The sequence below is a fragment of the Arachis ipaensis genome, chromosome B5, assembly GCF_059453495.1.
Source record: "Arachis ipaensis isolate K30076 ecotype BB chromosome B5, ASM5945349v1, whole genome shotgun sequence".
NCBI classification, from domain to species: Eukaryota; Viridiplantae; Streptophyta; class Magnoliopsida; order Fabales; family Fabaceae; genus Arachis; species Arachis ipaensis.
This window is the reverse complement of record NC_142440.1, coordinates 21644334-21659996: the sequence shown is the minus strand read 5'-3', so window position 1 is coordinate 21659996 and position 15663 is coordinate 21644334. Positions and strand designations below refer to the sequence as shown.

General features: G+C 36.1%; 3 protein-coding genes and 1 long non-coding RNA gene across 6 annotated transcripts; 2 read left to right on the top strand and 2 right to left on the bottom strand.

Moving 5' to 3' along the window:
* Positions 1–2112: 2112 nt before the first annotated feature.
* Positions 2113–3340, top strand: LOC107643291 (uncharacterized). 2 transcript variants are annotated; one of them, XM_021123325.2, is made up of 3 exons: positions 2113–2627; positions 2757–2811; positions 2898–3340. In XM_021123325.2, the coding sequence occupies exons 1-3, from the start codon at positions 2184–2186 to the stop codon at positions 3338–3340; spliced, it is 942 nt and encodes a 313-aa protein (XP_020978984.1). In that variant the 5' UTR covers positions 2113–2183. The 2 variants fall into 2 exon arrangements, with proteins under 2 accessions (XP_020978984.1, XP_016202374.1); XM_016346888.3 differs by having other exon boundaries at positions 2754–2811.
* On the bottom strand, positions 2524–6922 carry LOC110271827 (uncharacterized). Its single transcript, XR_002362612.2, has 2 exons — positions 6484–6922; positions 2524–6283 (listed from the first exon to the last, which is right to left on the bottom strand). It is a non-coding gene; the product is annotated as an uncharacterized LOC110271827 (long non-coding RNA).
* Positions 3890–5975, top strand: EGY3 (ethylene-dependent gravitropism-deficient and yellow-green-like 3). Of its 2 annotated transcripts, XM_016346886.3 has the most exons (4): positions 3890–4459; positions 4544–4741; positions 4810–5034; positions 5109–5975. In XM_016346886.3, exons 1-4 carry the CDS (start codon positions 3890–3892, stop codon positions 5856–5858), a joined length of 1743 nt encoding a protein of 580 aa, XP_016202372.1. In that variant the 3' UTR covers positions 5859–5975. The 2 variants fall into 2 exon arrangements, with proteins under 2 accessions (XP_016202372.1, XP_088344969.1); XM_088488843.1 differs by having other exon boundaries at positions 3890–4741.
* A 3246-nt stretch (positions 6923–10168) lies between the features above and the next one.
* On the bottom strand, positions 10169–13331 carry LOC107643290 (pyruvate kinase isozyme A, chloroplastic). Its single transcript, XM_016346887.3, has 7 exons — positions 12617–13331; positions 12445–12532; positions 12166–12356; positions 11937–12055; positions 11153–11396; positions 10839–11073; positions 10169–10720 (listed from the first exon to the last, which is right to left on the bottom strand). The coding sequence occupies exons 1-7, from the start codon at positions 13118–13120 to the stop codon at positions 10392–10394; spliced, it is 1710 nt and encodes a 569-aa protein (XP_016202373.1). The 5' UTR covers positions 13121–13331; the 3' UTR covers positions 10169–10391.
* Between the last annotated feature and the right edge of the window lie 2332 nt (positions 13332–15663).

The following is a 15663-nucleotide window of genomic DNA, read 5'->3' as shown; positions in this document are numbered from 1 at the left end:
ATAAAGTGAAAAAAAACAAAAAAAGAAGAAAAAAAAAAGAAATTATCTTCCTTATAATTGTTGTCCTTTTTATATATTTTTTTTCCACCTATAAGATTCGAGGACGAATCTTTTTTGTAGAGGAGGAGAATGATACGTGCTTCAAATGTTTGTGATACGAAGAGTTTAAGAGTTATTTAGAAGATATTTTAGTGTACATTTTTAGAATATTTTATTTAATGTATTTTGGTTTTGTTTATTTAATTACTAGATTGGCCTTATGTTTATGGGCTTTAGGATTTTCTTTGTTTTAACCTAACAAGAAGTTATAAATACCTCTTTGGCTATTGTAGTCGCAGCATAGAATTTTTAGAGGTTTCAAAACCCCTTTTTGGTTTCGTGATGAAACCATGGTGTGGACAATTGAGGTTGAGGAGTTCCTCTATTGTTACATCGGGGAATTGAGTAGAAGGTTGAGGAGTCCCTTCGATTCAATTTCCAAACTATGGCGTTGATAAGTTAGGTCGAGGAGTCCCTTTCTTGTTGCGTCAAGAAATTGGATAGAAAGTAGAGTGATTCTTTTTGTATTCAATTTCAATCTATCTTTTTTATTTAATTTCAATTCTTGTCTTGTCTTGAACTCTTCGTATCACGAACATTTGAAGCACGTATCATTCTCCTCCTCTTCAAAAAAGATTCGTCCTCGAATCTTGTAGGTGAAAAAAAATATATGAAAAGGACAATAATTATAAGGAATATAATTTCTTTTTTTTTTTTCTTCTTTTTTTGTTTTTTTTTTTCACTTTATGCTTTTTTTTTTTTACAATAATGAAACGCAAATGAAAACAAGAACACAAGAACAAAAAGAAAGACGCGACAAACACTGGACTCTTTTTCTTATGATAAAAGAAGAACAAATATAGATTAATAAGAATTAATCTAATACCTAAACTCTGATACCAAATGATACGGAAATAATAGGATAAACAAGATAAGAATTGAAATTAAATAAAAAAGATAGATTGAAATTGAATACAAAAAGAATCACTCTACTTTCTATCCAATTTCTTGACGCAACAAAAAAGGGACTCCTCAACCTAACTTATCAACGCCATAGTTTGGAAATTGAATCGAAGGGACTCCTCAACCTTCTACTCAATTTCCCGATGTAACAGTAGAGGGACTCCTCAACCTCAATTGTCCACACCATGGTTTCATCACGAAACCAAAAAGGGGTTTTGAAACCTCTAAAAATTCTATGCTACGACTACAATAGCCAAAGAGGTATTTATAACCTCTTATTAGGTTAAAACAAAGAAAACCCTAAAGCCCATAAATATAAGGTCCAATCTAGTAATTAAATAAACAAAATTAAAATACATTAAATAAAATATTTTAAAAATGTAAACTAAAATATCTTTTAAATAACTCTTGAACTCTTCATATCACGAACATTTGAATCAAGTATCAAGAAGAAAATAAATAATATAGAAATTCAGAGAGAGATGGAGGTTAGGCAATACAATCGGCAACGGCAAGGCAAGTAGTGAATGTGAATTAATGATACTTTTCCTTTCAGATATGTCAGAGGCACCTCAAACACTGCAAGGAAGGACAAACCATTTTCTTTAGGCTCGTCTCTCCTGCTGTAAAAGGTTGCCGAATGTCGAAGATCATTTCAGATATCTGCTCTCTTCAACGTTAAAAGTAAATAAATATATTTTTTTTGAAGTACTTCAAATGGTCTTTTTTCTTATGAAAGAAAATCTGCATTGATTCTATTTATATCTGTCTTTGCCCACCTTTGAAGGCTAAGAGCCTCCTTTGGATGCTTAAACAATAACATGACGTCCCCATGTCACTCATACTTTCCCCAAATCCCTGATCATAAAAGTACCACTATAATGTATATTGCTCATTGCATCAAGACCCACCCCCACATGTTCATTTTAATATTTCTAGTATAAATAATTAACAAATACTTGCTACTATTGCTTTTAGAGTAAGGAATAACAGATATAAGAAATTTGGACAGAGGAGCATAAAAGATGGAAAAGAAGAAAAAAGCAAAGCAATGAAGAAATTTGATATATGAAATAAACAGACAGGATGGCACCACAAACATGAGTAGCTCTTCCCTACTCACTCACTCCAACTCCAACCCCTTGCTTTAATTATAATAGGCTATTACAACTAACACAGCCATGGCCATGCTCTCTCTCTCTATTCTCATTCACTTTCACTTTCAGAGCGTGAACATCTTCTTTTCTGTCCTTCACATTCACATGGATGTTTCCAAGACACTTAAAGAACATCTTCAAAGACAACAAGAGCCGTTTTCGTTGCAAGATTACATCATAGAAAGAAGTTACTTGTTCAACAAGTGCAAGTCTGATAATAGTAGTGCAAAGCATCTCAAGTATGATGATATACACAAGATAAGGAAGAGGTTCTTACATGCTACTGGCATCCTAAGAACACTACTTTACAAGTTCATTCCCTCAGACTGGGATGATGAACACCACAGCCACAGCGGTGACAAAAAACAAACAGATGATGAGCTCTTTTCATTGAAATCATTAACTGCTCCTGATTATTATACTAAGAGCCAAGTTGAGGACGTGTTTCAGACATTCACAACATCAGAGGTAAGTACAAGGTGTTGTATTCATATGCCTATGTTTATGCATTATGCAATCACATAATCACTGATTCATTATCATAACATCATTTGTCAAAAACTAACTCATTAAACTAACTCATTAACCTAACAGCAGCTGCATATAGCTTACGAACCATATCGGATCAGCAGAATGTCACTACCCAACGCAGGTTCCACATTCCCCTCACAGTCTCAAAATAGTACTATCATTTAGGATAATGATCCATTTCTCAAAATTTTGGTTGTATTGGAACAGAGACAAGTCTAGAATCCCAGCTGCCAAATTCTCCACCGGAACTCGTTCGAGACTCCTTGTTCTCCACCTATTTGAGAAAGCTACTACTGAACCCAAATATTCTGAAATTGAGGCCAGCAAGAAAGCATAAACTAGAGGATGCGGTTGACAAGAGGGAGCGGTTCCAGCTACCGTTAGAGTTCTATTTACAGCAAGACCAAGGCAGAAGTCTTTCAATACAAGCAGATTCAGATGACATTCTAAGTGTTAAAGATCAGCACTTAAGCTTCTTTGGGAAACAGTGGAGAAAAGTTAATAGTATCAGCGACCTCTTTTATACGGAATGTTGTGTCACATCCCAGGAGTGGAACATGTTCCAAATAGTACATAGTGGGGAGATACAAATGGAGATAGGAGATGCCATCTTATATGACATTATCAGCGAAACAATTAATTTGTTTTAGTTTTAACTTTGAATAAAATAGATACACCATGGTCCATGTTCATATCTAGAAGGCATATACTGCCTTGTCTTCGTTTGGTTTCCAATAATATGGCTTAATTAACGCTTAACATGACTAACTGAATTTATTAACATTATACGGTTAATCAATCAGGTAACTAGATTTAATGTCCGTTGGAGATTTAAGATGCACCTCAGTGGAAAGGTTTCAAGGAAAAAAAGAAAAGAAAGTAGTTGGACCTGTCTGCTTCTGAGTTGGGTTTATGAAGAATTCAAGTTGATTGAAATGGAATGGACCCACATTTTTTTCTAATTAAGTGTAAAGAATTTGATGGGATAGTATGAAAATTCCACCAATTGAAGTGGGGCGTGTGTCACCATCAAAATCCGAGATGCTGTGTGGAAATTTGTCGCTGAGTTGATTGCAGTGTACACCTGTAAAATTCTCAAACCTTCTGGAGTTTGCCAACATATACGTGAAACTTGGCACAAGTAGAAGTATGTCCCCTCATCTCCAAATTCTCAACTATATGATCATCTATCTACACCCATGGCAACTCTTTCTGCTCTTTCCTATTCTTCGATCCCATACAGATACAGATACAGTTGCAGATGCGGGAGAAGCCTCTTCGTTTTTCCACTCAGCCACCGAAACGGCCATCTTTCCGTTTCTCTGCGCTCAAAACATGCTTCGTTGTTGAAACCCCTCAACTGCTCCCTGAAACAAGACGACTACCAGCACCAAACCCACTCCGCTGACTCTAACTCTGACTCTGACTCTGACTCTGCTACTGCGGTTGCCGTTTCCCCTGATGGGAATCCTACGAATGAGAGCCACAAAGAAGAAGATGGGGAGCAAAAGGAGAAACAAGAACAGGAAACGGATTGGAAGACGGATGAGGAGTTCAAGAAGTTCATGGGCAACCCTTCGATCGAGGCCGCCATCAAGCTTGAGAAGAAGAGGGCCGACACCAAGCTCAAGCAGCTAAGCAGAGAATCAAGCGGTGCTACTAATCCCCTTGTGGCTCTTCTGAATACCTTACGCCGTGATACTCTAACCAAGGAAAAGGAGAGGTTGGAGAAAGCAGAGCAAACCTTCAGGGCTCTTGATCTTAACAAGGTAGGCAACTCAATCACCCTTGCCAAGTTGCCATTATGCATGACTCTCACTCACTCTGCTCTTTTGCTACTTCTAATAATGCAGTTGAAGAGTTGCTTTGGCTTTGACACTTTCTTTGCAACCGATGTTCGAAGGTTCGGAGATGGAGGCATCTTCATCGGCAACTTGAGGAGACCCATCGATGAAGTCATTCCCAGGTTGGAGAAGAAGCTCTCCGATGCTGCTGGCCGTGAGGTCGTCCTTTGGTTCATGGAAGAGAAAACAAATGACATTACCAAGCAGGTACACGCACATTGATGAACTAATGTACGTAGACATACATGATACATACTCATACACATTATTTTCAGGCTTGTGTGGTGCAACCCAAAGCAGAAATAGATCTCCAATTTGAGTCAACTAAGCTGAGTAATCCCTTGGGCTATCTTAGCGCCATTGCATTATCTGTTACTACCGTTGGGACAATTGCTCTCATGAGTGGCTTCTTCCTCAAACCGGACGCAACATTGGATGATTATATAGCTAATGTTGCACCTTTGTTTGGTGGGTTCTTATCTATTCTAGGCGTTTCTGAGGTAAGAAAGAGTCAATTTTATTCTATTGTATACGAATTGATGATGATGATGATGGATGTGTTCCTAATGTGTAGATAGCAACGAGAGTAACGGCAGCTCGTTATGGTGTGAAACTGAGCCCGTCGTTCTTGGTTCCATCAAATTGGACAGGGTGCTTGGGAGTGATGAACAACTACGAAAGCCTGCTCCCAAACAAGAAAGCACTGTTTGATATTCCAGTGGCCCGAACAGCGAGTGCATATTTGACATCACTAGTGCTTGCAGTAGCGGCATTCGTAGCAGATGGAAGCTTCAATGGAGGGGAGAATGCACTGTACATAAGGCCGCAGTTCTTCTACAACAACCCGTTGCTGTCATTCATCCAGCTGGTAATAGGGCCGTACACGGATGATCTTGGGAATGTGCTGCCGTACGCGGTGGAGGGAGTGGGAGTGCCTGTGGATCCGCTTGCATTTGCGGGGCTGTTGGGGATGGTGGTGACGTCATTGAACCTCTTGCCATGCGGGAGACTAGAGGGAGGGCGCATTGCGCAGGCCATGTTTGGGAGAAGCACAGCTGCAATCTTGTCTTTTGGGACGTCGCTGTTGCTTGGGATCGGCGGGCTGAGTGGGAGCGTTCTGTGTCTGGCATGGGGCTTGTTTGCAACCTTCTTGAGGGGAGGAGAAGAGATGCCTGCAAAGGACGAGATTACCCCTCTCGGGGAATCCAGATTTGCTTGGGGTATTGTCCTTGCGCTCATCTCTTTCCTCACCCTCTTCCCCAACGGCGGCGGCACTTTCTCCTCTTCCTTCCTCTCTGCTCCCTTCTTCCGGGGAGACATCTAGATTTCTGCCAATTTTGCTTGCTTATATTTCAAATTTCAATTCCAGCTATTTATGTAAATGTGATTCATATACATTATAAAAGGAAATAAATCAACATGGAGCTAGATTCTTAGCTAAGAGCTATGTATGTAAACTGGGATTTAGAGTCTTCGTCGAGGAGTTCATATGGATCCACATAACAGCTGCATCTTACTCCCATCATGCACAAACTGCATTAAGTTAGTGAGGGCAACATGTTTCACACACTCAAGTAATGCTCTATAAAGTTTTCTTGTTCAAATAAGAAAGATGGTCAAGTCAAATTGCTTATAAAGTAGAGAGCAGAAAAAGATGCCACAGTTATGACTTATGAGGATCAATGGCCAAAATTTCAAGAAAAATGTTCCTCCAAGTGTCAACGGCACTTTAGCCCGAGGGACCAATCCCTGACAAAATACATCAAGTGATTTCAGCAATTTCATCAAAGCAGGTTTGTTGATTAAGATCTCAGTACAATACACACTATAGAAGTAGGAGTATGATCCAATGAAGCCACACTTACAATGCCAATTATTAATTAATTAATTAATTAATACTAATATGCAGTTAAAAGAAATGAATGTGTTAAGAGAAGAGAAGCAGCAACCTCAAGGCCTTGGCTGTTGACTGTTGAGGGCCATAGATCGCTCCATTTTCTGGTAAAATTGGATTGAGAAAGCGAACGTGAAGAGAAGGCGGGTTTCTAAAGTTGCAAGGAAGCCATAGCCAACAAGCAGAACACCAAAGTCTCTCCTCTTCTAGAGGAAGGAAGAGACAGAAGCGGTAGCAGGCGGACAAGTGTCTAACGTGCGCGGAATATGGTCCCTTCTTGTGGCCAGAATTTGAGGCTCACGTTAACCGTATACCGGCCACGGGATAAAACGAAAACCGAATATTACTATTATTATTATTTCCTGTGATAAAATCAAGATTTCGCTAATGACTTATAGCTCAATTCAAATGCTCAAAAAAAAAAATGGAGTTTTGAAAAATAATAAATTTTTTTATTTTATTTCAGTGAAAAATCCTTGCATTGCAAAAGAAAATTGGAAATGCAGAATACACTCCATCTCATATTCAAGTGTAAGGTAAAACTTTAATGAATTCACTTCATTTTCTAAGGAAAAAAAATCAGAAATATTTTTTATTAATATTAATTAATATTTTGAAATAACATTTTATATTTATACTATTAGGATTTAGATTTTAAAATTTAGTATAGAAATATCTATCTTGACCAGGTATCGACAAAAATAATAAATTATATTGGTTATTTAACATTTTTTTTTTGGAATAATTCAGTATGTGTTTGGACTACAGTTTGTAAACGAGAGTTTGTATAAAATTAATTTTGATGAAAAGTAAGTTTGGGTTAACGTGATTTATGTTTGACAATTTTTATATCAAAATTTATTATAATAAAATAAATGTTGTTTGGATTATATTGCTCAAAATTATTTTTAGATGAAAAATTACTAAAAGAGACATCAATTTAAATAATTTATTTTTATATACATGCAAAATTAGAACACTAATAAAAATAATATAAAAAATGCTTATCATATAAATAAAATAATACAATAAAAAATAAAAATATAAAAGCGAGTACTATAACTTTTATAATGTCAAGCAAGAAGAAAATATTCTATAATTTTTCTAGTACCGTCAGTGCTCTTTAATTTAGTATTATTTTAGACTATAAATTTTCATTATTTATGGCTCTATTGTTACTTATAATTAATTTTTTATTTATTTTGTCTTTTTTTTATTGGATCATAATTTATATTATACAAAATTTTGATAATAAATGTAGTATATAATAATTACAATTACAAATTTTACAAAGTCAAAATAAAAAATAAAAAATTAATACAAAATAAAAATAGAGTATATCAAAGAATAGAAAAAAATCATACAGATAAGAAATAATAAAAATTCCATAAAACTAGGGCTGGAAGTGAGCCGAGCTGAGCCGAGCTAGACCAAGCTCAAGCTCGGCTCACGAAAATTGAGCTTGGCTCACGGCTCGGCTCATTAACAATCGAGCTTATTTCTTAAGCTCAAGCTCGGCTCACCAAAAACTCACGAGCTGACTCGAGCTCACAAGCTGGATCAAATAAGAGAAACATAAATACATAATCTATAATTCTATATCAATAAATTATAACTTATATATTTTAAAAAATATTTGAAAAGATCAATTTTATATATTGTTTATCTATCAATAAATTATAAATTTTTTATTTATGTCCTATATTAAAATTATATGTAAAAAATAAATATAAATATTATATATATATATATAATCGAGCCAGCTCACGAGCTAATGAGCTGAGCTTATCCAAGCTCAAGCTCGGCTCATTTAATTTATGAGCTCAATTACAGGCTCAAGCTTGGCTCACTAGCTCACGAGCTTAGCTTATCGAGCTGTTAACGAGTCGAGCTCGAGCTGGCTCATGAGCTGGCTTGACTCACTTCCAGCCCTACATAAAACCAACAACATATATCATATGAACAAAAAAATACAATAAAAAGTAAATAAAATTCATATGAATAAAATTAAATAAAAAATAAAAAAATTCATACACAACATAAATACAGTGCAGTAAAGGATAAAAAAAAGAATTCATATGAACAAAAAATAATAAAAATATCATAAAAAAAAGTCAATAACATTTGTCATATGAATAAAAGAAATACAATAAAATAAATAAAAAATTATATGAACAAAGCCAAACAAAAAAAATAAATTTCATAAAAAGTATACATATAAAAAATAGTATAGTAAATGATAAAAAAACTCGTAAAAACATAACATGAGAAATAAAAATACTACACATATAATATAAAAATATTTATCATATAAATAAAAAATATAAATAAAAATATAATTAAAAAACATAAAAATTAAAATATGAAAATGAGTACTAAAAATAATTAAAAAAATTAAAATATTCAATTTGCTCGTAATTGAAACAAATTTGAACGATTTTGATAAAAAAAAATTGGAACAAAGAATTATGAAGAAGTAGAAAGAACTACAAAGAACTAATGAAGGTAATAGTTACTGGTATCCTTTCTATAGAAGAAGATGAAGGGTAGGGTTGGTAAAAAAGAAATAAATTTTTCACCTAATTTTCTAAGGATAATCAGCAACCATGAATGTGAAACATAGAAGCTAATCATTAAAGATAAAAATTGTCAAACATAAAGTTGAAATTTTCAAAAAGCTCAAACGCGCTTCTCTCCTCACAACGCGTTTGTTAAACACACTCACATTCTCCACAAAGAATTCCAATAAGATTCATAAAAAAATGAGTAAAACATCTCCCCGACCTCTAACCATTTATGAAAAAGATCTGTCATCCCTTGACCATTAAAAAATAAACACGATCCTTATCCATTCTCTCCGTGTGATCGCAATGCTCTTTTGGCGTCCCCTGATTAGAGCTGCACACGGATCGGATATAGCCTAAAATTCTATCCGATCCGCACTGCACTCATCGGATTGGATCGGATACGATATCCGCAATTTTTCAGGCCGGATTTGCGGATCGGATCGGATCGAATATCGGATATATCTGCATAATTCAAAAAAAAATGTTTTCAAATTCCATTTGGCTGTTTTTACAAAAAAAGATTCATTTTTCACTTGTTTAAACATATTTAATTCTAAAATATTATCAATAAAAGTTCTCATGAATAACAAAAAAAAATAATAACACAAGATTTAAGTTTGATTATTCTAAGTCGAAGTACAACATAAAAAATAAAAAACAAGATATCATAAAATTTATAAAATAACACACTAAAATTCATATCACATTAGGGTTTATTTTCTTAAACTATGCTACTTATATGTGATGTGCGGATATGCGGATTTGCGGATCGGATCCGCGGATATCACTGCCAAATCCGCAATCCGATCCTACCATAGTGCGGATCGGATCTGATCCGATCCAATGGCTCTGCGGATCGGATAATATCCGCAAAATTCGGATCGGATGCAAATAATTACTGCGGATATGCAAATATTATCCGATCCATGTGCAGCCCTACCCCTAATTATTAGGCTCTTCCGGTTACTTTTTATTCGAAAATCGACAAGAGGATCCTTTCGATCACACGGAGAGAATGAATAAGAACCGAGAGAATGAATAAGGACCAGGTCCTTTTCGTAAATGGTTAGGTACTGGAGAGAGGTTTTACTCAAAAAATTGGGATCGAATGATGCTTGGATTCAATTTGCGTGTAAACCAGTATGCTACTAATTATTTTAACATTGAAAAATTGCTCAAGGCAAGTAAGTCCATCCATCATGCAATTCATACTAATAGTTGTTAATATTAAATATCATTGCAGAAAGTAAAATGGGCATAACATAAAGTACAAACGACTAGTGCTGAAAGTCGGTTCTCGAAATGAAGATAAACTGTCAAGGCATACTAAAAATAAGGTCTATAAATTACATAGTAAGTACCCAGTATAACAATACTACAACATAGCCTCTCCGTCTCAGACAATGGTCTTCACCTGAATTGACTGGGAAGCCATCGGAGTTGCGCGTGTCGGAGCAACATCCGACACCACCAAAACAACATCCCCATGCATGATAAGTCCTCTGGATTTCATGAACTCGATGGATTTTGAGATGTTGGATTCTGTATCATCTGACAGGTCAACCTGGAAGGGTACAACACCCCAATTTAAGTTGAGAGCCATTATGGTACTTTCGTCCTTTGTGAATGCAAATATTGGAGGATTGGGACGATTTCGTGATAGAAGTGATGCCATGTATCCATGCTTTGTGTACACAAATATGGCATCAACACCAAGATTGTTGGCTGCAAACAATGCATACACGTACAAACATAAGATAGTACTACATTTCGCAAGAAGATGAATTCATTGTATACTAAACTATTTTAATCACAAGTTGCAAGAAGAACTGCATGGAATTACCCATTTCAACAGCACAATTGCATATCTGCTCGGCAGTGCGATCTGGTAAAGAAACTCCAAGTTGATAGTGATTGAGAAGGCTTTGCCTGTTTTCCTCTCTGGCCCATGATTCGATTCTGGTGCTTGTCATATCTAGGACTGCAAGAGCCTTTTGTCCATATGATCCAATGGCTGACTCACCAGACAACATCAAAGCATCAGCATACTGTCGAACTGCTTCAGAAACATCTGCTACCTTATTGCATAAAACCAAATGCTATCAATTTGATATGATTCCCTTCGACCAAATTGACTGAATAATGTGATTCGCTTACCTCGGCCCGTGTTGGTGTTGGGTATTCAACCATTGACTCAAGAAGTTGAGATGCTACAATGACTGGCTTGTTTAATTGTCTACAAATGTAAATTATATCCTCTTGAACTGTGGGAATCTGTTCCAGTGGTATTTCAACTCCAAGGTCACCACGAGCTACCATGATTCCATCGGAAGCTTGTACTATTTCCTTCAGATTATGAAGGGATTCTAAGCTCTCTATTTTTGCTAATACTTTGATGGATCTTCAATGACCATTTATGATTCATGATATTAATATTCCAATCACAATAAATTGATAAATTAAGAAATCTCATCCCAATGAGATTTGAGTTAAAATTACAAAGCTTTTTTTTTAAGCAGAATAGGCAACGATGTTTAGAGTTAAGACAATATGAGGGAATTAACCATGATATGAATAGGATGTTCAGAACAACTATCATGCAGTAATGACAGGGAGGGACCTGATTGATATTATAAATCTAGCAATGCATTGGTGCTTAATCTAGAAAAAGTGCTGAACAAGCCAATTTCTCATAAGAGATTCAAAACATAAACTTATGAGACTGGTAACAGTTGCAACCTGAATGATATCAAGTAATAAAATATGGAAAATGACACATCGGATTGATAAGGACATTTCAGTGAATGAAAAGCCCCATGATGTATGGTGAGTAATGCAAAACAATGGATCTAATGCCTCCCTTGTGACAAATTCCTAGAGTGGTTCTTAATATGGATAGAACTGTACATAATAACCCTTTTATAAATTTGTGCTTTCTTACTTGGTTGATTTAGTAGAGAGGTAGTTCTTCAGATGTTGAACAGAATCAGCATGATTGACAAAGGACAAGGCAAAGAAGTCAACTCCCTCGGAGATACCAAAATCAATATCAGCCCAATCCTGTGCATTAAACAACCTGAATATATGAGAAACACATGCAATCTAAGAGAACGATTATTGTTTTACAGGAAATGCTGGGTTCTGAATAATGGAAGGTGAAAAATGAATACCTTCGTGGACAGGGTGGGGAGCCTGTGATTCCTTCGTACAAGCTTTCCATCTCTCCAGAAACTAAATTTGGCTCCAGGAAGAAAAAGACCTGGATCTATGCACTTGCAATGCAAATCATTTCCAGTCTTTTCAAAAACCACAAAGCATGCCATTCCACCATCAATAACAACTTCATCGCCCACTTCAATACCTGGTTATCACTAACAAGCTCACCAATATAATAAAGAAAATTTGTTGTGAAAGAAAGTTAAGGTTTTGATTGGCCACAAGATTAGCACCTTCAGAAAAGCGTTCGTAGTTGGCTTGAACGGTGAACGGACGAGAACCCTCAATATTTTTAGCAGTAAAGAGCCAAATAGAATCTTCCTGACAGTGAAACAAACAAGAAAGAAGAAACATTTCTTAAAGAGTGTTGGATGTTTCATGGTGTTCCAAATTATAAGAACTAACCTCAACTTTGAGAGAGGAAGGAGCACCATGATCAACAACATGGATCTGGCTACCCTCAGTATCAATCATGAGAGAAATAGAGAAACCCTTGTCCTCATTCAACATTTTGATCTTCCTGATGACGTCACGGTGCCAGTCCCTGGAGCCATGGCACATGTTGAGCCTCGCAACGTTCATACCGGCCAATGCAAGCTTCTCCAGATCGTTGAGTGAGGAGCAAGCAGGGCCAATGGTGCAAACGAGCTTCGTCTTCCTCAAACCCATGAAGCCCTTCTCTCTCAAACCCACTTCTGAAACCACATCCATCCCAAAAGTCTTCTCCAATGGCTTAGTTGCCTTTTCACTCTCAGAACCCAGTTGCACAGCTGCACGAACCTTGAACCCAGCATTTCCCCTTCTCCCTTTCTTCAACAGATGAACCCCACACTTTCCCAAAGCAGCTAGACGGCTTCCGGCAACGCAAAATTGCGAAACAAGACTCAGATCGCGCGCCGCCGCGGCCATGGTGACCACAGAAAGTGTGAGGCAAACTTGTTTTTTGTTGGAAGAGGCAAAAAAAAAAAAGGTCAAAGTCTAAATAATGCGGAACTCAAAGCTTTGAACTTTGCGCCATTGCTGATGTGGGTTTTAATGGGACTCCGTCGTAAACTCCGTCAGGGGTTTATACTTTGCTTTGGTTTCGTCGCAATACAACTACGATTGTAATTTGTAAAACACTTGCATATTAACGCACGTGATTATATAAAACTGTTGTGGTAAAACCGTAAAACTGTAAAAGAAAGGATTATGATACACATCCAAACATTTATTTATTCAAGTTTTATCTAAGTACGTCAAACATTAACAAAAATCACTTTTTCTTTAAAAGTGTTGTGAAATAAAAGATATATAATAGAGATGTACAAATAGAAGACTCTAGTATTAAAATAATTAGCCCAATAATAATTTATATATATATAATAATATTATATGTTGTAATGTGTATATATATACAAAGATAGAAAGAAGTATTAAAAATAAAGAGAGAGAGAATCGCATCTGTTTATTGTTGCAATCTCAATATAATAAAGATGGTTAATATTGCTATTAATATTATATGTAAAGAGTAATAGAAAATAGAATTTAAAATACTTATAAAATAAAAGAAGAGAAAGAATTGTAGTAGAAATATAAGAAGAAGAGTATTTGATTGCAGCATAAAATAAGATTGATTTATTTGTATGAAAAGGAAGGGAGAATAGTATTTTGTTATTGCTTGTAGTGTTCATATCATGCACTGAGGATGTCTATTTATACATGCAAGGAGGCTATAATTTTCAACTATCATTAAATATAAGGACATTGATAATGTAGCCATTCAGCATGGAAAATATGATCTGCTCATGGTCATCCATTTTTATCCTTATCGCAACACTCCCCCTTGGATGACCATTAAGGATTATTGCCTCATTAAAACCTTACTAAAGGAAAACCCTGTGGGAAAAACCTCAGTGAAGGAAAAAGAGTACAATATCCTTTGTGATGGGGACTGCCTCATTAAAAACCTTGTCAAGAAAAACCCAATGGGAAAAAACCTGACCAAGGAAAAAAGAGTACAGTCTCCCCCTCTTGCCGACATCATTTAATGTCTCGAAATCGGCGCATCCCAATCTCATGTACCAATCTTTCAAAGGAGGATTTCGGGAGTGACTTTGTGAATAAATCTGCCAGATTGTCACTTGAGCGGATCTGTTGGACATCAATTGTCCCTTGATTTTGAAGGTCATGAGTGAAGAAGAATTTGGGAGAAATATGCTTTGTTCTATCACCTTTGATGTATCCACCCTTAAGTTGAGCAATGCATGCTGTATTATCTTCAAACAGGACAGTTGGAGCTATCTTATGATCAATCAGTCCACATGATGACAGAATATATTGAATCAGACTCCTCAGCCAAAAACATTCACGACTAGCTTCATGAATCGCCAGTATTTCAGCATGATTAGAGGAGGTTGCTGCAATCGTCTGTTTCGTGGACCTCCATGATATAGCTGTACCACCATATGTGAACAGGTATCCTGTTTGAGATCTCCCTTTATGTGGATCAGACAAGTATCCGGCATCTGCATAGCCAACTAGTTGTGACTTGGATCCGTAGGGATAAAATAATCCCATATCAACCGTTCCATGAAGATATCGAAAGATTTGCTTGATTCCACTCCAATGTCTTCTGGTTGGAGAGGAACTATACCTTGCTAGTAAATTCACCGCGAATGATATATCGGGTCGCGTATTATTAGCAAGATACATTAGTGCTCCAATGGCACTAAGATATGGTACTTCAGGACCAAGGATATCTTCATTTTCTTCTTTAGGACGGAATTGATCCTTTTTCACATCTAAAGATCTTACGATCATTGGGGTACTTAATGGATGTGACTTATCCATATAAAATCTTTTCAAGATCTTTTCTGTGTATGTTGCTTGATGAATAAAGATCCCACCTTTTATATGCTCGATCTGCAGGCCGAGACAAAACTTAGTCTTTCCAAGATCTTTCATTTCAAACTCTTCTTTTAGAGTTTTTATAATTGTTGGAATCTCTTCAGGAGTCCCAATGATATTTAAATCATCAACGTACACAGCAATTATAATGAACCCAGATGTAGTTTTCTTTATGAAAACACATGGGCAGATATCATCATTCTTGAATCCGTTTTTGGCCAGATACTCAGTAAGACGATTATACCACATTCGTCCAGATTGTTTTAGACCATATAAAGATCTTTGCAATTTGACTGAGTATAACCCTTGCGAATATTCATTGGATGGTTTAGATATCTTTAGTCCTTCGGGGACTTTCATATAGATATCCCGATCTAATGAGCCGTATAAATAGGTTGTTACCACATCCATTAAATGCATATGCAGTTTATGATATGCAGATAAACTGACCAAATAACGCAATGTTATCGCATCCACTACTGGGGAATACGTTTCTTCATAATCTATACCGGGCCTTTGTGAAAAACCTTGTGCCACAAGTCGGGCTTTATAGCGCACAACTT